This window comes from Kogia breviceps, chromosome 18 (assembly GCF_026419965.1).
Source record: "Kogia breviceps isolate mKogBre1 chromosome 18, mKogBre1 haplotype 1, whole genome shotgun sequence".
NCBI lineage: Eukaryota > Metazoa > Chordata > Mammalia > Artiodactyla > Physeteridae > Kogia > Kogia breviceps.
This window is the reverse complement of record NC_081327.1, coordinates 2241480-2268063: the sequence shown is the minus strand read 5'-3', so window position 1 is coordinate 2268063 and position 26584 is coordinate 2241480. Positions and strand designations below refer to the sequence as shown.

General features: G+C 39.6%; 2 protein-coding genes and 1 non-coding gene across 24 annotated transcripts in view; 1 reads left to right on the top strand and 2 right to left on the bottom strand.

Annotated features, from left to right (window-relative positions):
• The window catches only part of ZNF667 (zinc finger protein 667), a 51961-nt gene extending 27880 nt beyond the window's left edge, over positions 1-24081 (top strand). For 18 of the 20 annotated variants that reach the window (XM_067020028.1, XM_067020027.1, XM_067020036.1 and 15 more), the window contains 4 exons: positions 357-448; positions 1965-2091; positions 3373-3465; positions 19399-22276. In XM_067020028.1, coding sequence (XP_066876129.1) covers positions 416-448; positions 1965-2091; positions 3373-3465; positions 19399-20978 — 1833 coding nt within the window. In that variant the 5' untranslated portion in view covers positions 357-415 and the 3' untranslated portion in view covers positions 20979-22276. Of the gene's footprint in view, positions 1-356; positions 449-1964; positions 2092-3372; positions 3466-19398; positions 22277-23919 lie in introns of those variants that run through there. The other 2 variants (XM_067020042.1, XM_067020041.1) reach the window with 1 other exon arrangement.
• The window catches only part of LOC131744802 (endothelial zinc finger protein induced by tumor necrosis factor alpha-like), a 181363-nt gene that overhangs the window by 1431 nt on the left and 153348 nt on the right, over positions 1-26584 (bottom strand). The window lies entirely within an intron of this gene.
• Positions 16178-16284, bottom strand: LOC131745662 (U6 spliceosomal RNA). Its single transcript, XR_009332396.1, has one exon. It is a non-coding gene; the product is annotated as a U6 spliceosomal RNA (small nuclear RNA).

The window sequence follows — 26584 nt, the reverse complement described above, 5'->3', positions numbered from 1 at the left end:
GAATGTAAGGTACTTGGAAGCCAGTACCTCTCTGCTCTAACTCTGCTCTCTCCCCAGCACCAGGGACAGTGCCTGGCACCTCGTGAGCACTCCACAATTCCTTGTCAAATGGAAGGACAGGTGTCTGCCTGTCTCATTTGCCGCCTGATCTGGAGCCTCCTGTGATCTTAAGAACAAATAGTGTTGGCTGTGGTCCCTCCCTGATCCTGAGAAGGAGCAGGAATGCTTCAGAAGATGTTCTGACCTCCCGCAGTGTGCATGTCTGTGCATGTGTGTGGGGCCAGGGGATTCTTATCCTAGAGACCCCGGGACCACCCAGAAGGCCCAGTCGACTCATGACTTCTCTTCTCTCCCAGCCCCACCTTCTCAGCACTCCTCCCTTCTCCAAATTGAAACCCTCAAGGGAGAGGAAAGGATGCCTGCTGCACGCAGGAAATCCAAGTCCAAGGTAAGTAGTGGTTCCTTGTCCTTTGGGAAAGTTCCATCTTGTAAGAAACCATTTTCTTTCCTTCCATGGGAACATCCTACCCCACAGAGACCCAACCAAGACATAGTCCCTGGTTTCCTTCCATCACCACCACCGGGCGTGGGAGCGTGAGAAGGGCTCCAGTGACCCAGGTGGCCACTCAACGGACCCCCTCTCCTTTTTTGTCAGTGTGCACATGACCGTTCACCTGTTCATTCAGCATCTCCAGGGTCTCTGCCTGTGCTGGGAGGGATACTCTCCCCAGAGAGAAGACCAGAGCCACCATGATTTCTCGAGGTGGACATGAGTGCCCAGGTGGGACCTGCTGGGGCAGAGGAAGATTGGATGCTGTGCTCCAGAGTTAATCTCTTGATGTTGCTTTGTTTTTACATGTACACCCCATTTTTACAAGGAGGACATCTCTCTTAAGAGACTCCTCATAACCCTGCATTCAGGTTGAGTTAGTTGGAGCCAGGCCAGTGAGTCAGCCTCCTGAAATAAGCATGTTTCAAGACTTTAGATGATCAAGTGATTTTCTACAATAAGCCTCTTCAGTGCAGTTTCTCATAATAGACACTTTTGCTCTCTAAGTTATGTGTATTCATTCCCTATTGCCACAAACTTGGCCATTCAAAACAGCACACATTTATTATCACAGTTTGTGGGCTGGAGTTCATACACAGCTTGGCTTAGCTGGATCCTCTGCTTTGGGTCTCACAAGGGTGAAATCAAGGTGTCAGCAGCTGTGGTCTCATCTGAAGCTCAGGGTCCTCTTCTGAACTCATCGGTTATTGGCAAAATTAGTTCCCCCTCCTGCTTTTCATGTGGCTCCCTTCATCCCATCTTCAAACCAGCAACAACAGGTCACATCCCATTCATCCTTCACATCTCCCAGACTTCCCTGTCTGGTCTCCTCTTCCACCAGCTGGAGAAAATCTTCGCTCTTAGGGGCTCCTGTGATGACATTGGGTCCACCTGGATAATCCAGGCTACTCTCCCTATTTTAAGGTCAACTGATTAGTAACCTTGATTACATCTGCAAATAAACTTTTGCCATGTATGACACAGTCACATGTGGTTAGGGACATGAATCAGAAGCCAGACGGCCCAAATTGAACCCCAGCTTCTTTATTTAAAAGCTATTACATCTTCAGTAAGTCACCTCACATCTCTGGGCCTCAGTTTCCTCATCTGTAACGTTGCTGTGGTCCCCAGTCACTGGTTAACATGAGCCAGTACATGCAGAGTACTTAGAAAAATGCCTTGTCTTTGTCAGTGCCTCGTAAATCCAAGTTGATATGCTTTTTATGCAACAAAATCTTTATCATGTTGCATTGTGTTTTGTTTAATACACCTGCCGCTTTTGATCTCAGAACCGCAAATATTTCCTTAATAGAATCCTGGCACCATGTATCTCCCGTGTTTGGAAGTCCACCGTTTTCTCAGCCATGTGAAAGCACAAGCCCACAGTGAAAGGACATGTGATTTTCCATTTCAGGCACCAGTCACATTTGGGGATTTGGCCATCTACTTCTCCCAGGAGGAGTGGGAATGGCTGAGCCCCATTCAGAAGGATCTGTATGAAGATGTCATGTTGGAAAACTACCAGAACTTGGTTTCTCTCGGTAAGGCTCTCCTGCTCCCATAATCCACAGCTGGCCCATTGTGGGACATGAATCAATCAGTCTAGTCAAGAAAACAGCAGCCACTCCAGTTTTTTGTTGTTGTTTTAATGGCTTTGTTTAGATATAATTTACATATTATACAATTTACCCATATGCAGCATGCAATTCAGTGATTTTTTTAATGTATTTACAGAGTTGTGCATCCATTACCCTAGTCAATTTTAGAACATTTGCATTATCCCCAAAGGAAAGCCTATACTCATCATCAATCACTTTTTATTTCCCCTGCCCACTAATCCCCCCAGATTAGGCAAACACTAATCCACTTTCTGTCTCCATGAATTTGCCTATTCTTGGCATTCCATAAACATGAAATCAAATATGTTGTCCTTTGTGTCTGGCTTCGTTCACTTAAGGTAATATTTTTGACGTTCATCTACATGGTAGCGTGTATCAATACCTCATTCCTTTTTATGGCAAAATAATATTCCACATTTTGTTTATCCATTCACCAGTTGGTGGGCATTTGGCTTGTTTCCACTGTATGGCTGTTACGAATCTGCTGCTGTGAATGTTCACATACAAATTTTTGTGTGGATGCATATTTTCATTTCTCTTGGGTATATACCTAGGAGTGGTATATGCTGGTCATATGGTAACTATATAACTTTTTGAGGACACCTGGGTTTTTAAGAGAAAAAATTTAAAGTATTGACTTAACAGGTACTACTAAAAGGTGAATATTAGACACAGATGGTAACTGCAGGACACAGCCACCATCCTGGGGCTGGGAGGACAGAGGGAAGAGTTTAGAGTTTTTAGGACTTTGAGGAAGGGACTCAGACTTCTGAAGGAGAGGGGTGCACTGCCGGGTTTATCCTCCTGAGTGGGCAAGATGAGGCTAGTTCTGGAAGTGCAGGGAAAAAAAGAAAAGCATAAATTGAAACAACCAGTACCCCTATTGGTGGATGCTGACACGGAGCAACTGGCATGGAAGTGTGGATTACAGCAGATCAGAGAACGGTGGGCTTGGGAGCAGAAAGGCAGTAGCTGAATAACCAGCCTCAGGAGTTTCTGGTCCAACTTTTCATGAAAGTAGTTGGCTTTGTGGACTTAGAAATGAATAACTCTGCTGGCTGTGACTGAACTTTCATCCTTCTTATTCTCCACCTATCCTTTACATCCTCTGTGCTCCTCTTGCACTAATAAACCCCATTTTTGTAGACACAAAGCTTGTGGTACCCACATCATGCTCAGTTCCAATGTTTTTCCTGTGTGCAGGACTTTCCTTTCGGAGGCCAAATGTGATCACCTTATTGGAAAAAGGGAAAGCACCCTGGATGGTGGAGCCAGTGAAAAGACGCCGGGGCTTGGGTGAGTGACAGAGAACCAAGGCTTGGAAGCTGGCGTTCTGTGTAAGGGTGCTCTCCATCATGAGAGGGCAACATCTTTAAGATAATAGTCGAGAGCCACTTTCTCCACCTCAGAGGCCCCAGGCTTATGCAGAAAATGCAAGTCTCTTCAGTGTGAGCCCCAAGAGGGAGAATAACCAACATTTAACAAGCTCCTTATTAGGTACTCTTTTAAGTACAGGTTCCTCCTAACAACCCTATAAGGTGGGTACTATTATTATTCCTATATTATAGATGAGGAAACTGAGGGCCAGAGAGGTTCGGTGACTTGCCCAAGGTCACCCAGCTAGGAAGTGGCAGCAAAGTTGGAGTTTGAACCCCAGCTTCCGGTCCCAGAAGCTCAGCTTTTAACAGCCTCATCCCCACCTATCCAGTCCCCTGCCTCGGCTTTCATATTTCCCTTCAGAGAAAAGTGTGTTCTGATTTCTCTAATGATAGCACTTCAAATGATCAAACTTGCATCATTTTCTTCAATCCTTCAAAAAAAATTAAAAATCTTTTCCATAACTATTTTGACTGCTTTTCAAGAACTCATTCCCTTTTCTCATAGATTCCTCTTTGGTTGGTCAAGTTATGGGTTTTTAAATTTTTTTTGTGTTTTGTTTGTTTGTTTGTTTTTACAGGCTTATGAGTTTATTTCTTGTGGTGAAAAGCACATAACATTAAATTTACCATCTTAGCCATTTTTAAATGTACTGTTAAGTATATTCACATTGTTGACCAAGAGTTACCTAGAACTTTAATTTGCACTGAGACTCTGTACCCACTAAATACTAGTTCTTCCCACCTCTCCATTCAGCCTTGGTATGATTTTTGACTACTATGGATACTTCATATGAATGGAATCATGCAGTATTTGACTTTTTGTGACTGGCTTTTTTCTGCTTAGCATAATGTCATCTAGGTTTCATCCATGTTGTACTATGTGACAGGATTTTCTTCTTTTTTAAGGCTATATAATATTCCGTTGTATGTATATACCACATTTTCTTTATCCATTCATCTGTCAATAGACATTTGGGTTGCTTCCCCTCTTAGCTGTTGTGAATCATGCTGCAGTGAACATGGGAATACAGATATCTCTTTGAGATCCTGATTTCAATTCCTTTGGGTATGTACCCAGAGGTGGGATTGCTGGATCATATGGTAGTTATGTTTTTAATTTCCCGAGTAACCTCCATACCATTTTCCACAGCGGCTGCACGATTTTTCATTTCCACCAACAGTACACAAGGATTCCAACTTCTGCTCATGCTCACTAGCACTTGTTATTATTATTATTTTTTTAAATATTTACTTATTTGGCTGCGCCGGGTCTTAGTTGTGGCACATGGGATCTTCGTTGCCATTTGTGGGATGCAGCACATGGGTCTTATTGTGGCATGTGGGTTCTTTTTACTTGCGGCATGTGTCTTTAGTTGAGGCATGCAGGCTCTTTTAGTGTGGCATGCAGGCTCTTAGTTAAGGCATGTGGGATCTAGTTCCCTGACCAGGGATTGAATCAGGCCCCCCTGCATTGGGAGCATGGTGTCTTAACCACTGGACTACCAGGGAAGTCCTCTGGGTTTTTTTGATAGTGGCCATCCTTATGGTGTGAGGTGATAATTGTGGGTTCAGTTTGCATTTCCCTAATGATTAGTGATGTTGAGGATCTTTCTATGTGTTTATTGGCTATTTGTCTGTCTCGGAGAAATGTCTGTTCAAGTCCTTTGCCCATTTTTTTAACAGGGTTATTTGTCCTTTGTTTTTAAGTTGTAGGAGTTCTTTATATATTTTGCATGTTAATCCCTTATCAGATATATGATTTACAATACCCATAGGTTGCCTTTTCCCTGTTGTTTTCTTTGACATGCAAAAGTTAAGTTTGATGTAGTCTCATTTGTGTATTTTTTCATTTTGTAGCGTGTGCTTTTGATGCCATATCTAAGAAGTCAGTGCCAAATCCAATGTCCTGAAGCTTTTCCCCTATGTTTTCTTCTAGGAGTTTAATAGTTTTAGGTCTTACACTTAGGTCTTTAATCTATTTTGAGTTAATTTTTGTATATGGTATATGGTAGGGGTCCAAGTTCATTTCTTTTGCATGTAGATACCCAGTTTTCTCAACACCATTTGTGGAAGAAACTGTTCTTTCCCCATTGTATAGTCTTGGCACCCTTGTTGAAAATCATTTGACCAGATTTGCAAGAGTTTATTTCTGGGCTCTCTGTTCTCTTCCATTGGTCTACATAGCTATCTTTATGCTACTACCACACCATCTTAATTATCAGTCTGAGCCCTCCTACTTCATTCCTCTCTTGCAAGATTGTTTTGGCTTTTCAGAGTCCCTTGAGATTCCACATGAACTTTAGGACTTTTTTCTATTTCTGCAAAAAAATGTTATTGAGATTTTGATAGGGATTGCATTGAATCTGTAGATAACTTTGAGTGGTATGGACAGTTTTACAATACTAAGTCTTCCAATCCCCAAGCACAGGATGTCTTTCCATTTATTTGTATCTTTTGATTTCTTTTAGCAATGTTTGTAGCTTTCAGTGTACAAGTCTTTCATCTCTTTAGTTAAACTTGTTCCTAAATATTTTATCCTTTTTGATGCTATAATAAATAGGATTGTTTTCTCAGTTTCCTTTACGGAGTGGTCATGGTTAGTGTATAGAAACACAACTGATTTTCGGGTGTTGATTTTATATCCTGCCACTTTACTGAATTCACTGATTGGTTCAAACAGTTTTTGGTGTGGAATTGAGGTAGTTCCTTCTATTCCTATTTTTTTGAGTGTTTTTATCATGTTAAATTTTGTCAAAAGCTTTTTCTGCATCAGTTGAGATGATCATATGGTTTTTGTCCTTTAATTTGTTGATTTGATAGACTACATTTATTTTCCCATATTGAACGATCCTTGCATTCCGGGTATAAATCCCACTGGCTCATGTGTATGATCCTTTTAATGTGCTGTTGAATCTTGTTTGCTAGTATTGTGTTTAGGATTTTTGCATCAGTATTTATCCAGGAATATTGGTCTGTAGTTTTACTTTGTTGTGATGTCTCTGGTTTTGGCGTTAAGGTAATGATGGCCTTATACAATGAGTTAGTAAGTATTCCCTCTGCTTCTGTCCTCTGAAAGAGATTATGGAGAATTGGAATGATTTCTTCCTTAAATGTTTGGGTAGTATTCACTAGTGAACACATAATGGGCCTGGTTCTGTTTTTGAAGTTTATTAATTACTGATTCCATTTTTTAAATAGATATATGCCTATTCACATCATCTTTTTCTTGTGTGAGTTTTGGCAAATTATGTCTTTTAAGGAGTTGATCAATTTCATCTAGATTATCAGATTTGTGGGCATAGAATTGTTCAATTTTCTTTTATTATACTTTTAATTTCCATGAAATATGTAGTGATGTCCCCTCTTTGATTTCTGATATGAATTTGTGTCTTCTCTCTCTCTCTTAGTCAGTCTAGCTAGAGACTTACCAATTTTACTGATTTTCAAAGAACCATCTTTTTATTTCATTGTATTTCTCTGTTGATTTCCTGTTTTCATTTTCAGTGATTTGCTCTAATTCTTTTTTTTCTGCTTACTTTGGATTTAATTTGCTCTTTTTCTAGTTTCCTGAGGGGGAAACTTACATTTTTGACTTTAGGTTTTTGTTCTGTTCTATTATATGCATCCAGTGCTATAAATTTCCCTCTAAGCACTACTTTCAGTGCATCCCACACATTTTGATAAGTTGTGTTTCCATTTTCATTTAGTTCAAAGTATTTTAAAATTTCTCTTGAGATTTCTTCTTTGACCCATGTGTATAATCTCCACATATTTGGGGATTTTCGAGTCATCTTTTTGTTAGTGATTTCCAGTTTAATTCCATTGTGGTTTGAGAGCAGACACTATGATTTCTATTCTTTTAAACTTGTTAAGGTGCGTTTTATGGCCCAGAATATGGCCTGTCTTGGTGCATGTTCCATGTGAGCTTGAGAATAATGTTAATTCTGCTGTTGGATGAAATACTCTATAGGTGTCAATTATATCCAATTGAATGATGGTGTGGTTGAGTACTGATTTTCTGCCTGCTGGATATGTCCATTTATAAGAGAAGGGTGTTGAAGTCTCCAACTATGATAGTGGATTCATCTATTTCTCCTTGTGGTTCTATTAGTTTTTGTCTCATGTAGTTTGATGCTCTGTTGTTAGGTACACACATGTTAAGAATTGTTATGTCTTCCTGAAGAATTGACCCCTTTATCATTATGTAATACCCCTCTTTATCCATGATAACTTTCCATGTTTTTAAGCCTGCTCTATCTAGAATTAATATAGCTACTTCTGTTGTCTTTTGGTAAGTGTCAGCATGGTCTACTTTTCTCCATTCATTTACTTTTTCTTAACATCTTTACTAGAGTATAATTGCTTTACAATGGTGTGTTAGTTTCTGCTTTACAACAAAGTGAATCAGTTAAACATATACATATGTTCCCATATCACTTCCCTCTTGCGTCTCCCTCCCTCCCACCCACCCTCCCTATCTCATCCCTCTAGGTCATCACAAACCACCTAGCTGATCTCCCTGTGCCATGTGGCTGCTTCCCACTAGCTATCCACCCTACGTTTGGTAGTGTATATATGTCCATGTCACTCTCTCACTTCATCACTGCTTACCCTTCCCCCTCCCCGTATCCTCAAGTCCATGCTCTACTAGGTCTGTGTTTTATTCCCGTCCTACCCCTAGGCTCTTCATGACTTTTTTTTTTCTTAGATTCCATATATATGTGTTAGCATATGGTATTTGTTTTTCTCATTCTGACTTACTTCACTCTGTATGACAGACTCCAAGTCCATCCACCTCACTACAGATAGCTCAATTTTGTTTCTTTTTATGGCTGAGTAACATTCCATTGTATATGTGTGCCACATCTTCTTTATCCATTCATCTGTTGATGGACACGAAGGTTGCTTCCAGGTCTTGGCTATTGTAAATAGAGCTGCAATGACCATTTTGGTACATGACTCTTTTTTTTTGAAGTATTTATTTTTTATTTTATTTTATTTTTTTTTAATTTTTTTAAATTTTTTTATTTTTTAACGTCTTTATTTGAGTATAACTGTTTTACAATAGTGTGTTAGTTTCTCTTTTACAACAAAGTGAATCAGTTATACATATACATATGTTCCCATAACTCTTCCCTCTTTTGTCACCCTCCCTCCCACCCTCCCTATCCCACCCCTCTAGGTGGTCACTAAGTACAGAGGTGCACTCCCTGTGCTATGCTGTAGCTTCCCACTAGCTATCTAATTTACATTTGGTAGTGTGTATATGTCCCTGCCACTCTCTCACATCGTCACAGCTTACCCTTCCCCCTCCCCATATCCTCAAGTCCATGCTCTAGTAGGTCTGTGTTTTATTCCCATCCTACCACTAATCTCTTCATGACTTTTTTTTTTTTTTTTTTTTTTTAGATTCCATATATATGTGTTAGCATACGGTATTTGTTTTTATCCTTCTGACTTACTTCACTCTGTATGACAGATTCCAGGTCTATCCACCTCATTACAAATAACTCAGTTTCATTTCTTTTTATGGCTGAGTAATATTCCATTGTATATATGTGCCACATCTTCCTTATCCATTCATCTGTTGATGGACACTTAGGTTGCTTCCATGTCCTGGCTATCGTAAATAGAGCTGCAATAAACATTTTGGTACACGACTCTTTTTGAATTATGGTTTTCTCAGGGTATATGCCCAGTAGTGGGATCGCTGGGTCATATGGTAGTTCTATTTGTAGTTTTTTAAGGAACCTCCATACTGTTCTCCATAGTGGCTGTATCATTTTACATTCCCACCAGCAGTGCAAGAGGGTTCCCTTTTCTCCACACCCTCTCCAGCATTTATTGTTTCTAGAGTTTTTGATGATGGCCAATCTGGCTGGTGTGAGATGATATCTCATTGTAGTTTTGATTTGCATTTCTCTAATGATTAATGATGTTGAGCATTCTTTCATGTGTTTGTTGGCTATCTGTATATCTTCTTTGGAGAAATGTCTATTTAGTTCTTCTGCCCATTTTTGGATTGGGCTGTTTGTTTTTTTGTTATTGAGCTGCATGAGTTGCTTATAAATTTTGGAGATTAATCCTTTGTCAGTTGCTTCATTTGCAAATATTTTCTCCCATTCTGAGGGTTGTCTTTTGGTCTTGTTTATGGTATCCTTTGCTGTGCAAAAGCTTTTAAGTTTCATTAGATCCCATTTGTTTATTTTTGTTTTTATTTCCATTTCTCTAGGAGATGGGTCAAAAAGGATCTTGCTGTGATTTATGTCATAGAGTGTTCTGCCTATGTTTTCCTCTAAGAGTTTGATAGTGTCTGGCCTTACATTTAGGTCTTTAACCCATTTTGAGTTTATTTTTGTGTATGGTGTTAGGGAGTGTTCTAATTTCATACTTCTACAGGTAGCTGTCCAGTTTTCCCAGCACCACTTATTGAAGAGGCTGTCTTTTCTCCAATGTATATTCTTGCCTCCTTTATCAAAGATAAGGTGACCATATGTGTGTGGGTTTATCTCTGGGCTTTCTATCCTGTTCCATTAATCTATATTTCTGTTTTTGTGCCAGTACCATACTGTCTTGATTACTGTAGCCTTGTAGTAGAGTCTGAAGTCAGGGAGCCTGATTCCTCCAGCTCCATTTTTCGTTCTCAAGATTGCTTTGGCTATTCGGGGTCTTTTGTGTTTCCATACAAATTGTGAAATTCTTTTTTCTAGTTCTGTAAAAAATGCCAGTGGTAATTTGATAGGGATTGCACTGAATCTGTAGATTGCTTTGGGTAATACAGTCATTTTCACTATGTTGATTCTTCCAATCCAAGAACATGGTATATTTCTCCACCTATTTGTATCATCTTTAATTTCTTTCATCAGTGTCTTATAGTTTTCTGCATACAAGTCTTTTGTCTCCTTAGGTAGGTTTATTCCTAGATATTTTATTCTTTTTGTTGCAATGGTAAATGGGAGTGTTTTCTTAATTTCATTCTCAGATTTTTCATCATTAGTGTATAAGAATGCCAGAGATTTCTGTGCATTAACTTTGTATCCTGCTACTTTACCAAATTCATTGATTAGTTCTAGTAGTTTTCTGGTAGCATCCTTAGGATTCTCTATGTATAGTATCATGTCATCTGCAAACAGTGACAGCTTTACTTCTTCTTTTCCTATTTGGATTCCTTTTATTTCTTTATTTTCTCTGATTGCTGTGGCTAGAACTTCCAAAACTAGGTTGAATAAGAGTGGTGAGAGTGGGCAACCTTGTCTTGTTCCTGATCTTAGTGGAAATGGTGTCAGTTTTTCACCATTGAGAACAATGCTGGCTGTGGGTTTGTCATATATTGCCTTTATTATATTGAGGAAAGTTCCCTCTATGCCTACTTTCTGCAGGGTTTTTATCATAAATGGGTGTTGAATTTTGTCAAAAGCTTTCTCTGCATCTATTGAGATGATCATATGGTTTTTCTCCTTCAGTTTGTTGATATGGTGTATCACGTTGATTGATTTGCGTATATTGAAGAATCCTTGCATTCCTGGAATAAACCCCACTTGATCATGGTGTATGATCCTTTTAATGTGCTGTTGGATTCTGTTTGCTAGTATTTTGTTGAGGATTTTTGCATCTATGTTCATCAGTGATATTGGCCTATAGTTTTCTTTCTTTGTGACGTCTTTGTCTGGTTTTGGTATCAGGGTGATGGTGGCCTCGTAGAATGAGTTTGGGAGTGTTCCTCCCTCTGCTATCTTTTGGAAGAGTTTGAGAAGGATAGGAGTTAGCTCTTCTCTAAATGTTTGATAGAATTCGCCTGTGAAGCCATCTGGTCCTGGGCTTTTGTTTGTTGGAAGATTTTTAATCACAGTTTCAATTTCAGTGCTTGTGATTGGTCTGTTCATGTTTTCTATTTCTTCCTGGTTCAGTCTCGGCAGGTTGTGCATTTCTAAGAATTTGTCAATTTCTTCCAGGTTGTCCATTTTATTGCCATAGAGTTGCTTGTAGTAATCTCTAATAATCTTTTGTATTTCTGCAGTGTCAGTTGTTACATCTCCTTTTTCATTTCTAATTCTATTGATTTGAGTCTTCTCCCTTTTTTTCTTGATGAGTCTGGCTAATGGTTTATCAATTTTATTTATCTTCTCAAAGAACCAGCTTTTACTTGTATTGATCTTTGCTATTGTTTCCTTCATTTCTTTTTCATTAATTTCTGATCTGATCTTTATGATTTCTTTCCTTCTGCTAAATTTGGGGTTTTTTTGTTCTTCCTTCTCTAATTGCTTTAGGTGCAAAGTTAAGTTGTTTATTCGAGATGCTTCCTGTTTCTTAAGGTATGATTGTATTGCTATAAACTTCCCTCTTAGAACTGCTTTTGCTGTATCCCATAGGTTTTGGGTCGTCGTGTCTCCATTGTCATTTGTTTCTAAGTACTTTTTGATTTCCTCTTTGATTTCTTCAGTGATCACTTCGTTATTAAGTAGTGTATTGTTTAGCCTCCATGTGTTTGTATTTTTTACAGATCTTTTCCTGTAATTGATATCTAGTCACATAGCGTTGTGGTCAGAAAAGATACTTGATACGATCTCAATTTTCTTAAATTTGCCAAGGCTAGATTTGTGACCCAAGATATGATCTATCCTGGAGAATGTTCCATGGGCACTTGAGAAAAATGTGTATTCTGTTGTTTTTGGATGGAATGTCCTATAAATATCAAGTAAATCCATCTTGTATAATGTTTCATTTAAAGCTTGTGTTTCCTTATTTATTTTCATTTTGGATGATCTGTCCATTGGTGATAGGGGGGTGTTAAAGTCCCCTACTATGATTGTGTTACTGTCGATTTCCCCTTTTATGGCTGTTAGTATTTGCCTTATGTATTGAGGTGCGCCTATGTTGGGTGCATAAATATTTACAATTGTTATATCTTCTTCATGGATCGATCCCTTGATCATTATATAGTGTCCTTCTTTGTCTCTTGTAATAGACTTTATTTTAAAGTCTATTTTGTCTGATATGAGAATTGCTACTCCAGCTTTCTTCTGATTTCCATTTGCATGGAATATCTTTTTCCATCCCCTCACTTTCAGCCTGTAAGTGTCCCTAGGTCTGAAGTGGGTCTCTTGTAGACAGCATATATATGGGTCCTGTTTTTGTATCCATTCAGCCAGTCTGTGTCTTTTGGTGGGAGCATTTAATCCATTTACATTTAAGGTAATTATTGATATGTGCGTTCCTATTACCATTTACTTAATTGTTTCAGGTTGTTCTTGTAGGTCTTTTCCTTCTCTTATGTTTCTTGCTTAGAGAAGTTCCTTTAGCATTTGTTGTAAAGCTGGTTTGGTGGTGCTGTACTCTCTCAGCTTTTGCTTGTCTGTAAAGGTTTTAATTTCTCCATCAAATCTGAATGAGATCCTTGCTGGGTAGAGTAGTCTTGGTTGTAGGTTTTTTTCCTTCATCACTTTAAATACGTCCTGCCACTCCCTTCTGGCTTGTAGAGTTTCTGCTGAAAGATCAGATGTTAGCCTTATGGGGATTCCCTTGTGTGTTATTTTTCCCTTGCTGCTTTTAATATGTTTTGTTGTTTTTCCCTTGCTGCTTTTAATATGTTTTCTTTGTATTTAATTTTTGACAGTTTGATTATTATGTGTCTCGGTGTGTTTATCCTTGGGTTTATCCTGTATGGGACTCTCTGTGCTTCCTGGACTTGATTGACTATTTCCTTTCCTATATCAGGGAAGTTTTCAACTATAATCTCTTCAAATATTTTCTCAGTCCCTTTCTTTTTCTCTTCTTCTTCTGGGACCCCTATGATTCGAATGTTGGTGCGTTTAATGTTGTCCCAGAGATCTCTGAGACTGTCCTCAGTTCTTTTCATTCTTTTTTCTTTCTTCTGCTCTGCAGTAGTTATTTCCACTATTTTATCTTCCAGGTCACTTATCCGTCCTTCTGCCTCAGTTATTCTGCTTCTGATCCTGTCTAGAGTATTTTTCATTTCATTTATTGTGTTGCTCATCGTTACTTGCTTCCTCTTTATTTCTTCTAGGTCCTTGTTAACTTTCTTGCAATTTGTCTATTCTATTTCCAAGATTTTGCATCATCTTCACCATCATTATTCTAAATTCTCTTTCAGGTAGATTGGCTATTACCTCTTCATCTGTTAGGTCTGGTGTGTTTTTATCTTGTTCCTTCATCTGCTGTGTGTTTTTCTGTCTTCTTATTTTGCTTATCTTACTGTGTTTGGGGTTTCCCTTTTGCAGGCTGCAGGTTCGTATTTCTATCTATTTTTGGTGGCTGTCCCCAGTGGCTGAGGTTGGTTCAGTGAGTTGAGCAAGTTTCCTGGTTGGGGGGACCAGTTCCCCTGTTCTGGTGGATGAGGCTGGATCCCGTCTCCCTGGTGGGTAGGTCCACATCTGGGGGCGTGTATGGGGATGTCGGTAGCCTTACTGTGATTCTAGGCAGCCTCTCTGCTAATGGATGGGTCTGTAGACCTGTCTCGCTCTTTGTTGGGTATAGGGTGTCCAGCACTGTTCATTGCTGGTCCTTGAGTGAATCTGGGTCTTGGTGTTGAGATGGAGATCTCTGGGAGATTTTCGCCGTTTGATATTACGTGGAGCTGAGAGGTCTCTTGTGGACCAGTGTCCTGAGGTTAGTTCTCCCACCTCAGAGACACAGCCTTGACACCTGGCTGGAGTGCCAAGGGCCTTTAATCCACACGGCTCAAAACAAAAGGGAGAAAAAAGTAGAAAGTCAAGAAAGGAGGAAGGGAGGGAAGGAAGGAAGAAAGGAAGGGAGGGAGGAAGAAAGGAAGGGAGGAAGGAAGGAGGGAATAAAGAAAGGAAGGGAGGGAGGAAGAAAGGAAGGGAGGAAGGAAGGAGGGAATAAAAGGAAGGAAGGGAGGAAGGAAGGAGGGAATAAAGAAAGGAAGGGAGGGAGGAAGAAAGGAAGGGAGGAAGGAAGGAGGGAATAAAGAAAGGAAGGGAGGGAGGAAGAAAGGAAGGGAAGAAGGAAGGAAGAAAGGGGAGAAGACAAAATAAAGTAGGGTAAAATACAGTTATTAAAATTTCAAAATAATTATTAAGAAGAAAAATTTCTATTAAAGAAAAAAAAAAAAAAAAGACCAAAAAAAAAAAATGGTCGGTCTAACCCCACGACAAATGGTGAAAACAAAGCTACACAGACAAAATCTCATACAGCAGCACCCACATACACGCTCACAAAAAGAAAAAAGGGGAAAATAATAGTGTATCTTGCTCCCAAAGTCCACTTCCTCAACCTGGGATATTTCGCTGTCTATTCAGGTTTTCCACAGATGCAGGGCACTTCAAGCTGACTGTGGAGCTTTAACCCGCTGTTTCTGAGGCTGCTGGGAGGGACCACCCCCTCTCTTTGTTCGCACAGCTCCTGGGGCTCAGCCCTGGACCTGGCCCCGCCTCTGCGCGCAGGTCGTCCGAGGGCGTCTGCCCTTCGCTCAGAGAGGGCGGGGTCAAAGGAGCAGCGTTAACGGGGCAGCTGATTCGTGGTCTCTGGCTTACTCAGGCAGTGGGTGGGGGGGCACGGATGTGGGGCGAGTCCGCGGCGGCAGAGGCCGGCGTGACGCTGCACCGGCCCGAGGCGCGCCGCGCGTTTTCCCGGGGAAGCAGTCCCAGGATCCCGGGACCCCGGCACTGGCGGGCTGCACAGGCTCCCCGGAGGGGCGGTGTGGAGAGTGACCTGCGCTCGCACACAGGCCTCTTGGTGGCGGCAGTAGCAACCCTAGCGTCCCACACCTGTCTCTGTTGTCCGTGCCGACAGCCGCAGCTCGCGCCCGTTTCTGGAGCTCCTTTATGTGGTGCCCTTAATTACCTTTCCTCGTGCCCCAGGAAGCGAAGAGGCAAGAAAAAGTCTCTTGTCTCTTCGGCAGCTCCGCGCCCGTTTCTGGAGCTCCTTTAAGTGGCGCGCTTAAACCCCTCTCCTCGCGCAGCAGGAGGTAAAGAGGGAAGAAAAGGTCTCTTGCCTCTTCGGCAGCTCCAAACTTCTCCCGAACTCCCTCCCGGCCAGCCGTGGTGCGCTAACCGCTTCAGGCTGTTTTCGCTCTGCCAACTCCAGACCTTTCCCTGGGATCCGCCCGAGGCTCAGTTCCCAGCCCCGCCCGCCGCGGCAGGTGGGCAGACAAGCCTCTCGGGCTGGTGAGTGCTGATCGGCACCGATCCTCCGTGCGGGAATCTCTCCGCTTTGCCCTCCGCACCCTGTTGGCTGAGGTCTCCTCCGCGGCTCTGAAGCTTCCCCCTCCGCCACCCGCAGTCTCCGCCCGCGAAGGGGCTTCTAGTGTGTGGGAACCTTTCCTCCCTCTCGGCTCCCTCCCACTGGTGCAGGTCCCGTCTCTATTCTTTTGTCTCTGTTTATTCTTTTCTCTTTTGCCCTGCCCAGGTACGTGGGGGGGTTTCTTGTCTGAGGTCTGAGGTCTTCTGCCAGCGTTCGGTGGGTGTTCTATAGGAGAAGTTCCACGTGTAGATGTATTTCTGATGTATCTGTGAGGAGGAAGAGTGATCCCCGCGTCTTAACTCTTCCGCCATCTTCTCGCTCCCTCGGTACATGACTCTTTTTGAATTATGGTTTTATCAGGGTATATGCCCAGTAGTGGGATTGCTGTGTCGTATGGTAGTTCTTTTAAAAATATGGAACGCTTCACAAATTTGCGTGTCATCCTTGTGCAGGGGCCATGCTAATCTGCTCTGTATCATTCCAATTTTAGTATATGTGCTGCTGAAGCAAGCACCATTCATTTACTCTTAATCCATATGTGTCTTCATATCTAAAGTGTGTTTCTTATAGACAGCATACAGGTGAGTCATGTTTTTTATGCACTCTGAAAAATCTCTCTTAATTGATGCATTTAGACCATTGCCATTTCAAGTGATTATTGATGTAGTTGAATTTATATCTACCATTTTGTTACTGTTTTCTATTTGTTACCTTTATTTTTTGTTCCTGTTTTTGTCTTCCACTCTTTTCTGCCTTTTGTGATTTTAAATGAACATTTCATATGGTTCCATTTTCTATCCTTAGCATACTTTCTTTTTTATACTTTTTTTTTTTTTTTTTTTACTTTTTAAACTCTTTTTAGTGGTTGCCTAGCGCTTACAATACACATTTACAGTTAATCCATGTCCACTTTTAAATAACACTGTACCACTTTGTGGATAGCATGAGTACCTTATAATAAAATAATGCTAACTCCTTCCTCCCATCCCCTGTATCATTGCTGTCATTTACTACACATATATAAGTATACGTTAGCATACACACACACACATAAGATAAATACATAAGCATACGTAATCAAATACATTGTTGCTATTATTTTGAATAAACTGTTATCTGTTAGACTAATCAAAAATAATAAAAGAGGTTTTTTTGCCTTCGTTTATTCCTTCTTCAGTGCTCTTGCTTTCTCTATGTAAATCCGAGTTTCTGACTTACATTATTTTTCTTCTCTCCGAAGGACCTCTTTAACATTTCTTGCAAGGCACGTATACTGGCAATAATTTCTCACAATATGTGTTTATATGAGAAAGTCTTTCTCTTTCACTTTTGCAGGAAATTTTCACAAGGTACAGAATAATAGATTGGTGGGGATTTTTCCTCAGTAATTTAAATATTTCATGCCACTCTCTTCTTGCTTGCATGGTTGCTAAGTTGAATGTAAATCTAATCTTTGTTTCTCTATAGGTGGTATCTTTTTTCCCTCTGGCTTCTTTCAGGATTTTTTCTTTGATACTCTGTGGTTTAAAAATGATATGCCTAGGTATAGGTTTCTTAACATTTATCCTGTTTCATGTTCTTTGAGCAACTTAGATATGTAATTTAGTGTCTGACATTAATTTGAGGAAGTTTTCAGTCATTATTCTTTTTTCTCTTTCTTCTACTCTGGTATTTCTATTACAGATATGTTATTTCTTTTGTAATTGTTCCAGTCTTTGGATATTTTGTTCTGTTGTTTCAGTCTTTGTTCTCTTTGCTTTCCAGGTTTTGAGGATTTTATTGATAAATTCTTTAACTCGCAGAATCTTTCCTCAGCTGCGTTAAATCTACCAAAAAGCCCATCAAAGGCATTCTTCATTTCTGCTACAGTGTTTTTGATCTCTTAACATTTCATTTTGTTTCTTCCTTAGGATTTCCATCTTTCTGCTTACATTGCCCATCTCTTCTAATATGCTGTATACGTTATCCACTAGAGCCCTTAGCATATTAAACTTACTTATTTAAAATTTCTGACCTGATATGTCAAACATCCCTGCCATATTTGAATCTGGTTTTGATGCTTGCTTTGTCTCTTCAAGTTGTGTTTTTTGCCTTTTGGTATGTCTTCTAATTTTTTCTTCATAGCCAGCCATGATATACCATTTAAAAGGAACTGCTCTAAATAGGCCTTTAGTGATGTGATGGTGAGGTGGGGGAGGGGAGAAGTCTTTAGTCCTGTGATTAGGTTGTCAGTCTTTTAGTGAGACTTCTCTGGATTGTGAACATCACAAGTGATTCTGTTTTTCCCTCCCACATTAGTGGGACAAGCTGGCTAGAGCCAGGTGGAGTTGAATATTTTCCTTCCCCAGGTCAATTAAGCTCTGATAATACCTAAGCCTGGTAGGCTCTGGTTACCTACCTAGTGTCCCCTGAGGGCAGGCCTTGTTAAGAGGAACAGACTGATCTGGCATATTTCAAAATGATTCCTTTTCCCCACCCCCTGGAGGCAGCCCAAGAGAATTTTTCTCCTATATTTAAGGTGAGAATCTGATCAAACTCCTAAAGGTAAATCTTGCCATATTGTGTGGGCTGCTTTGACTAGGTCCTCCTGGAGTTTTTAACTCTAAGAGTTGTTGGCACTGAGCCTCCAACAATTCATTAATTATAGTTCAGGTTTTCCTGCCCCAGCACAGGTTCCCGTGGTGGTTGTGCTTGTGAGTCTCTGCTCCAGTAAGCTTTGGTTTGTCTCTCCAGTCTTGGAGGAAGTGGTTTGCCCTGTGCCCTCCCCTCTATAATGTATCTAAGAAGAGTTGTAGGACAAAATGGTGACTTCCAAACTTTTACATGAGCAGCCAGAAACCAGAAGTCCAGTTTGGTTTTTGTTTATTTTTTTTGGCGGTACGCGGGCCTCTCACTGCTGTAGCCTCTCCTGCCACGGAGCACAGGCTCTGGACGTGCAGGCTCAGCGGCCATGGCTCACGGGCCCAGCCGCGCCGCAGCATGCGGGGTCCTCCCGGACCGGGACATGAACCTGTGTCCCCTGCACCGGCAGGCGGACTCCCAACCACTGCGCCACTAGGGAAGCCCTGTTTTTTTTAAAGATTCAATTTTAAGAATACATTTTTTAAATTTACAACTTTATTGAGCCACATAATGTAAAATTCATCCATATTAAGTGTATAATTCAGTAGTTTTTGCTGAATTTACCAAGTTGTGCCGCCATCGCCATAAACCAGTTTTAGAACAGTTTTGTCACCTCAGTAAGGTCCCTCATGCCCATTTACAGATAATCCCCATTCCCACCTTCAGCCACAGGCAACCAGTAATTTACCTTCTGTCTGTATTTTACCTTCTGCCATTTCTGGACATTTCCTATAATAAAACTACATTCATCTACTGAACAGTTTATGGAGTTTAATGTGGTATATGGTATACATTTATTCTCTAAATAAAACCTTTATTTATTCATTTCCAATTGCGCTTCCCTGAATTTCAGTTATTAAATGTTTTTCTAAAGTCCTTACTGTGTTAAAACCATAATAAGACACTAAAAAGTTATTCTGATTATCACCGTTATTATGTTAATGATTGCAAATAGCTTTATTTTTCTAGCACAGGAAAACAAATTGAATTTCTTGATGTCTTTCAGACTTAGGGTCTAAATGTGAGACCAAGAAGTTATCTCCATATCAGTGCAACAAATCTGGGCAAAGCATCTATCAGAAAGCAGTTTCTGCACCACAAAAAGTTCCCACAGGAAAGAGAGACTGCAAGAAAAATTCAGTCCTAATAAAACCCAAGAAAGTGCATTCAAAGAAGAAATCTCTAAAATGTAATGACTGTGGGAAGTTCTTTAGTCAAAGCTTATCTCTTAAACTTCATCAGAACTCTCATACTGGAGAGAAGCCTTATGAATGCAGTAATTGTAGAAAAGCTTTCAGACAGATCTCATCCCTTATTCTTCATCAGAAAATTCACAATGGAAGGAAAAGCTATGAATGTGATAAATGTGGGGAAAGCTTCATTCAAAGAACAACCCTTATTTTACATGGGAGAAGTCATGATGAAAAGGAAATCTTTGACTGTGGGAACGCCTTGAGTCAATGCCAGTCTCTCAGTATACATCAGAAAATCCACCTTGTCCAAAATGTCTACCAGTGCAGAAAATGTGAGAAAGCCTTCATTCGAATGTCATCTTTTTTACTTCATAAGAAAATTCACAATGGAAGGAAAATACATAAATGCAATAAATGTGGGAGAGGCTTCAGTAAGAAATCAGTCCTTGTTATACATAAAAGAATTCATACTGGAGAGAAAACTCATGAAAATGAGAAGACCATAAGTCAGAGTTTACAGCAGAGAAGTCACCATATAGAGAATCCTTATAAATGCAGAAAATGTGGGAAATCCTTTAATAGGATTTCATCCATTATGCTTCATCAGAGAATTCATGCTTCAAAGAAACCCTACAAGTGTGATAAATGTGAGAAGATCTTCATGCGGCTTTCAACCCTTACTCTACATCTAAGAATTCATAATAGAGAGAAACTATACAGATGTAATAAATGTGAGAAGGTCTGCAACCGGCATTCATCCCTTATTCAACATCAGAAAGTTCATACAAAGAAAAAGAAACTGTTTGAATGTAAGGAATGTGGGAAGATGTTTTCTGGAATTGCCAACCTTAAAATACATCAAAACATTCATTCTGAAGAGAAACCTTTCAAATGCAATAAATGTAGTAAAGTTTTTGGCCGCCAATCATTTCTTATTGAACATCAGAGAATCCATACTGGAGAAAAACCCTATCAGTGTGAAGAATGTGGGAAAGCCTTCAGTCACCGAATATCTCTTACTCGACATAAGAGAATTCATACTGAAGATAGACCCTATGAATGTGATCAGTGTGGGAAGGCCTTCAGTCAGAGTGCACACCTCGCCCAACATGAAAGAATTCACACTGGAGAGAAACCATATACATGCAAAACGTGTGGGAAGGCCTTTAGCCAACGCACATCCCTTATTTTACATGAAAGAAGTCATACTGGAGAGAAACCCTATGAATGTAACGAATGTGGGAAGGCATTTAGCAGTGGCTCAGATCTTATTCGGCATCAGAGAAGTCATTCTTCAGAGAAACCCTATGAGTGTAGTAAATGTGGAAAGGCGTATAGTCGGAGCTCATCCTTGATTCGACATCAGAATACACATTCTGAGGAAAAGGCTTAAGATTGTTTTAAATATGTAAAAGCTAAGAGGGAGGCTAGCAAAGTAGTAGAGACAGGCATGGGAAAATGCATTTGTCTATAACATAAATTGTGTAAAAATGGGACAGTTTGATGATGTGTCCCACTTTGAAAGCCAAAGAGCAAAAGTCATTGGTGATTTTGACCTGAGGATTTGAAATCAACTAAGGCAGTGACTTTATCATAGGTGTTTGTTTCAAAATAGCAAGCTCAGATGATTGGATCACTCATTTTTAATGAAGAGCATTCTTCATTTGATAAAAATAACTGGTACTTTATTTCTAGTGTAACTTTATAGTTATTTCATTGGTTATATACAACAAAGTGAATTGTAAATCCATTTTTCTGGATGGAGCTGTGAGCCTGATTTAAGGTCACATGAAGAAAGAGTTTGAGTTTGTCCCTTAGAACTAGAAGTATTACACAGAAGGGATTTCCTCACAAACCAGGGTGCCATTTTCAGTTGACAGAAACTTCTGGTTGAGAATAAAGAAGATTGAGTAAAGATAGCACTCATAATTGTGTGGAGCAATAGAGTCATTACCATACTGTCTCTATGGATATGAAGACGTATGATCTTAATGGTGTGAAAAATCTAACAAGCCTGGGACAAGCTAATGAGGGGGGAAAAAAAACTAGGATGTACTGAAGAATGAGGAACTTCAGAACAAGGAGAAATCATTTGTTACTGTTTTGTTTGAGAATAAATTTATATTTATATGAATAAATATTGGTATTTTCATGTGAAAACACTGGTGTGCAACAAGTGATCAGTGGAGAATGGGATGTCATGGACTGAATATGTCCTCCCAAAATTCGTTTGTTCAAACCCTAACCCCCAATGTGATTGTACTTGGAATTGAGGCCTTTGGGAGATAATAAGGATTAGATGAGGTCATGAGGGTGGGGCCCTCATAATAGAATTAGTGTTTTTAAAGAAGAGACACCAGAGACCTCTGCCATGTGAGGACACAGCAAGAAGGTGGTTATCTGCAAGCTGAGAAACTAGCCCTCACCAGTATCCAACCTTGTGGCATCCTGATCTCAGACTTTCAGCCTCCAAAACTGTGAGAAATTAATTTTGTTTACATCACCCAGTCTATGGCATTTTGTTATGGCAACCTAAACTGACTAATACATGGGAAAAACCCTGCATTTATGTGCCAGGCTCTTTCATGTCAGCTGTTTACCATATATATAATAGTTTTCAGTGCTTCTTTCCAATTTGTGCAAAATGTGTAAGAAATAAAATCAGAATTCTTTTTTGGAATTGGGTTATATACAGTTGGACTCTTCTGTATGCGTTTTTCTATTGCAAAAGCTACTTTTGAAAGCACCTATATCTAAGACAACTTTGTGAAATGTTTGACCACATGGATTAGGTCCCTCTGACTTTGACCACAGCTAAGAAGACAACAACTGGATTTGTGAAGGGAGCAGGCATGTAGGATAATAGAACAATTTTCCATTTAAACTTGTCATATCAGTCTGCAAGATCAGCATAAAAAATCAACACTTCAAGCAAATGGATGAGCAAACAGCATAGAGAAGGCTCATGGAGGGGCATGTCTTTTCTCCCTATCCTTCTATACACACACCCGTCTACTTTGTTAAGTCCTCTGTCAATCTGCCATAGAGGTCAGTTCCGAATCAATGGTCACAAACCTAATATGTACTAATAAGACACTGTTCTTATCTGCAGGCATTTACAGTTTCGGGAATACAGGATATTTAAATATGGACGCATATAAGGTACACAGGTTAATATAGAGGATGATGAACTCCATGGTGATGGATCACTTTTGGAGACAGCGATAGTATTAAGGGGAGAATATTTACTAGGTACACAAAAGTTGGGAGGCTATTGAAGGCAAGAGAAAGTACAGAGGTACAAACTAAAGGCAGAGGGTTGTGGAGTATTAGGGGAGTTACAAGTTCCAGCATTTAGTACAGTGACTGGCACATAGGAAATGGTAAGCACTCAATAATATTGAATGAACGAATGAAATATTAGTTTAGCTGGCCTGTCTCTAAGGCATACTCCAAAGAGAACACTGAAATTTGAAGGTCACACAGACATTGAGATTAACCCATGGAAAACATGCCCTCACTCTAAGGAATCACTAGTGAATTTTGAAGGCTGTGATGAACTTAGGGTAACCACAGCAAGGAGCAACCTGAAACCTAGTCCAGTTTTTAACTATATTAATGAAAACCTCCTACATGAAAGGCATAACAGAAGAAATGACATGACCGTTTCTAGGGCTTAAATCTGTTTACCTCTGTTTCTACTGTCCTACACAAGATACCTGGGTTTGGGCCAAAAAATAAATAAAAATTTACAAGACATATAAAAATGCAAGAAAAATCACCACCCACCAAAAGACAAAGCAGTCAAGAACTAGACCCGGACTACCTCACACAGAATTTTAAATATGTTAAAGGTTGTAATGAAAAAAGTGTACAACAGGCAAATTAGATGGGTCATTTGATCAGAGATGGAACTATTAGAATCAAATGGAAATACTGAAATGAACACAGTGAAGAGATGGGAACAATACCTTCAACAGGCTCATAGGTATACCTGACATAGCCAAGGAAAGAATAAGTGAACTTGAAGGTAAGTCGATAAGAATGGCCACACTGAAACACAGAGGAGGGCAGGGGTGACAAAAAAGAACAGATCGTTCAACAGCTGTGGGAAAAGATCTATTGGTCCAACACATGCAGAATTGGATTCCTGGAAGGAATAGAGAAATTGGGTGAGAAGAAATATTTAAATAAACAATGGATAATGACACCAGAACAAAAATCTAAAAGCTCAAAGAATACAAGAATACAAGGAAAGATTTTTTTAAAGATGTTACATAGGAACAAAAAGGGGAAAAACTTTTTATGAAATTTTTCATGAAAATGTCTTTCAGAATTGATAGAGAAATGAAGACTTTCTCAGAGAAGAAAAAAAGATACATTGCCAGAAGACCCTACTCTAAAAGAACTGCTAAATGAAGTTCTTTGAACAGAAGGAGATGCACAAAGAAATAAAGAGATCTGGAAATGGAATAAATGAAGGTAAGATAGTTTTTTTTTAAACTTATCTAAATACCTAAAAGCTGTCTAAAACAGTATGCTATAGCATATATCAGTGTAAATAGATGACAGAAGCACAAAGGATGTGAGGGAGAAATTAAGAAATATATTGTGTAATATCTTTACTTGTTAATGTTACATGAATATATATTCTGGTTAGTTAACATATTGTAATCTTACAGTAACCTCTAAAACATTTTAAAGAGATGTAAGCAGTTAATAGAATAAAATGGAATAATTGAAAATCCTCAGTTAACCCAATAGAAGGCAGAAAGAGAACAAAAACCAAAAAATAGGCAGAGCAGTTAGAAAATAGTTAAGAGGAAGGATGGGTTTTAATCCAAATATATAAAAAATTGCATCAAATATAAATGGTCAAAACACACCAGTTAAAAGACAGATTATAACATTGAATGAAAGGGCTTCCCTGGTGGTGCAGTGATAACAATCTGCCTGCCAGTGCAGGGGATACAGGTTCAAGCCCTGGTCTGGGAAGATCCCACATGCCACGGAGCAACTAAGCCCATGCACCACAACTACTGAGCCCATGTGCCACAGCTACTGAAGCCTGCGCTCCTAGAGCCCGTGCTCCGCGACAAGAGGATCCACTGCAATGAGAAGCCCACGCACTGCAACAAAGAGTAGCCCCTGCTCTCCACAACTAGAGAAAGCCCACACACAGCAATGAAGACCCAACACAGCCCAAAATAAATAAATTTATTTAAATAAAATGATTGAGAAAGCGGGACACAGCTATATGCTGTCTAGCAGAAAGTCACTTTAAAGGCATAGGTAAAAGTTAAGTAGTGGGGAAAGATAGGTCATTCAAGCATTGGTAAAAAGGAAGCTGAATTCACTTTTAATATCAGATGAAGTAGACTTCAGAGTAAGGAATATAATCAGGGAAAAAGACAAACACTACGTAACAATAAATTTTCCAGGTAAACATAACAATCCTAAATGTATATGCATCAAACTACAGAGGTGCAAATTTCACAAAGGAAAAAAGAAAGTGTAAATAGTCTACAATTATCATTAGAAACTTCACCACTTCTCTCTCAGTCATTGATAGAACAAGTAGAAAGTCTGTCAGAATATAGAACTGAACAATGTGATCAACCAAATTAATGAGTTGACATTTATGAAACATTCCACTCCACAAGAGTAGAATACACTTTCTTTCCAAGTACACATGGAACATTTCACCAAGAGAGACCGTAAAACAAATTTAATAAATTTTTAAAATTTAGTTATATAAGTATATTCCCTGTTCATACAGAACTAAACTAGCAATAAGCATGGTATCTGAAAATATTTGGAAGGTTTAAATTACAAATTCCACTTTTTTAATAGATACAGAATTAAATTTACTATTGGATAAGTGGACCTACGCAGTTCAGACCCAAGTGATTCAGGGTCAACTGTAATGAGTACGGAGGAATCACAGAAGTAACTGAAAATGCTGGGATTTAAGTCATGATGGAAAAGACCCATTATGTGATACTTTCTGTGCTGTTTTCTGATATGTCACACACTCCTGGAAATACATAAGAATTCAGAAATTGGCTAATAAGCATCAAATAATTTAATCTTCAAACGTGTGGGTTTTTCTTCAGCAGTTTCTTCTTTCTCAGATATATATGCAGAAATTCAGGCAATTCAGGCAGATGTAACAGGTTAGAAATGAGAAAGCCCCCAATTTCCCACCTGATTTTAAAGTCAAGAACTTGACATGTAATTTAACTTCTAAAAGTGCAGCCCCCTCCACTGCTCTGGCTGCATCTCGGGCCACTCCCCTTGGGCCCCACCACCTCAAGGAGCAAGCCCACCTTTTCCTCCACCGCTGGCACCACATGACACAGAACCTACATCCTGTGGGCATCTGCTCGATGACCTCGTGCTGAGTTCGCCTCGGTCATTTCTTACTGCCCCAGTATGTTTGATTCCCAGTACTCCTGCCACACTGCCGGAAAATGGAATGAACTTTGAGTCATTTAGAAGAGAACAAGGAGCTATTTGGAAAAAGCCAAGGTAGACTGTACACTCAATTGTATTTTTTTTAATTGACCAATCCTATATTTCCTCAAATTCGTTTTCAAGATACAAGTTTTTCAGTTTATGTTCTATGGTCGTTAATTCTGCTTTTGACACTTCTTGACTATGAATTTAATGATCTTCTTTTTGTTGACGAAAGCTCATCTACCTTGCCTGCTTTATTATTTAAGATCCCAAAAGGTGAGTTTCACTTTGTGTTTATTTCATGAAGGTTATAAAATTTGCTGTGGGAAACTGGGTCTGTTACTAATTGTGGCATATATATCAAGAAATCATTTATTCCTTTATAAAAAGCACTTGACAAAGGATAAACCAGGAATAAGTTGAAGAATTACCTATTTTTTCTTGAGTAAGGTTGGCAGTTTGGTTCTTTCAAGAAAATTTTTCCATTTTATCTAAGTGGTTAAATTTATTTACATAAAGTTCCTGATATTCCCTTATCCG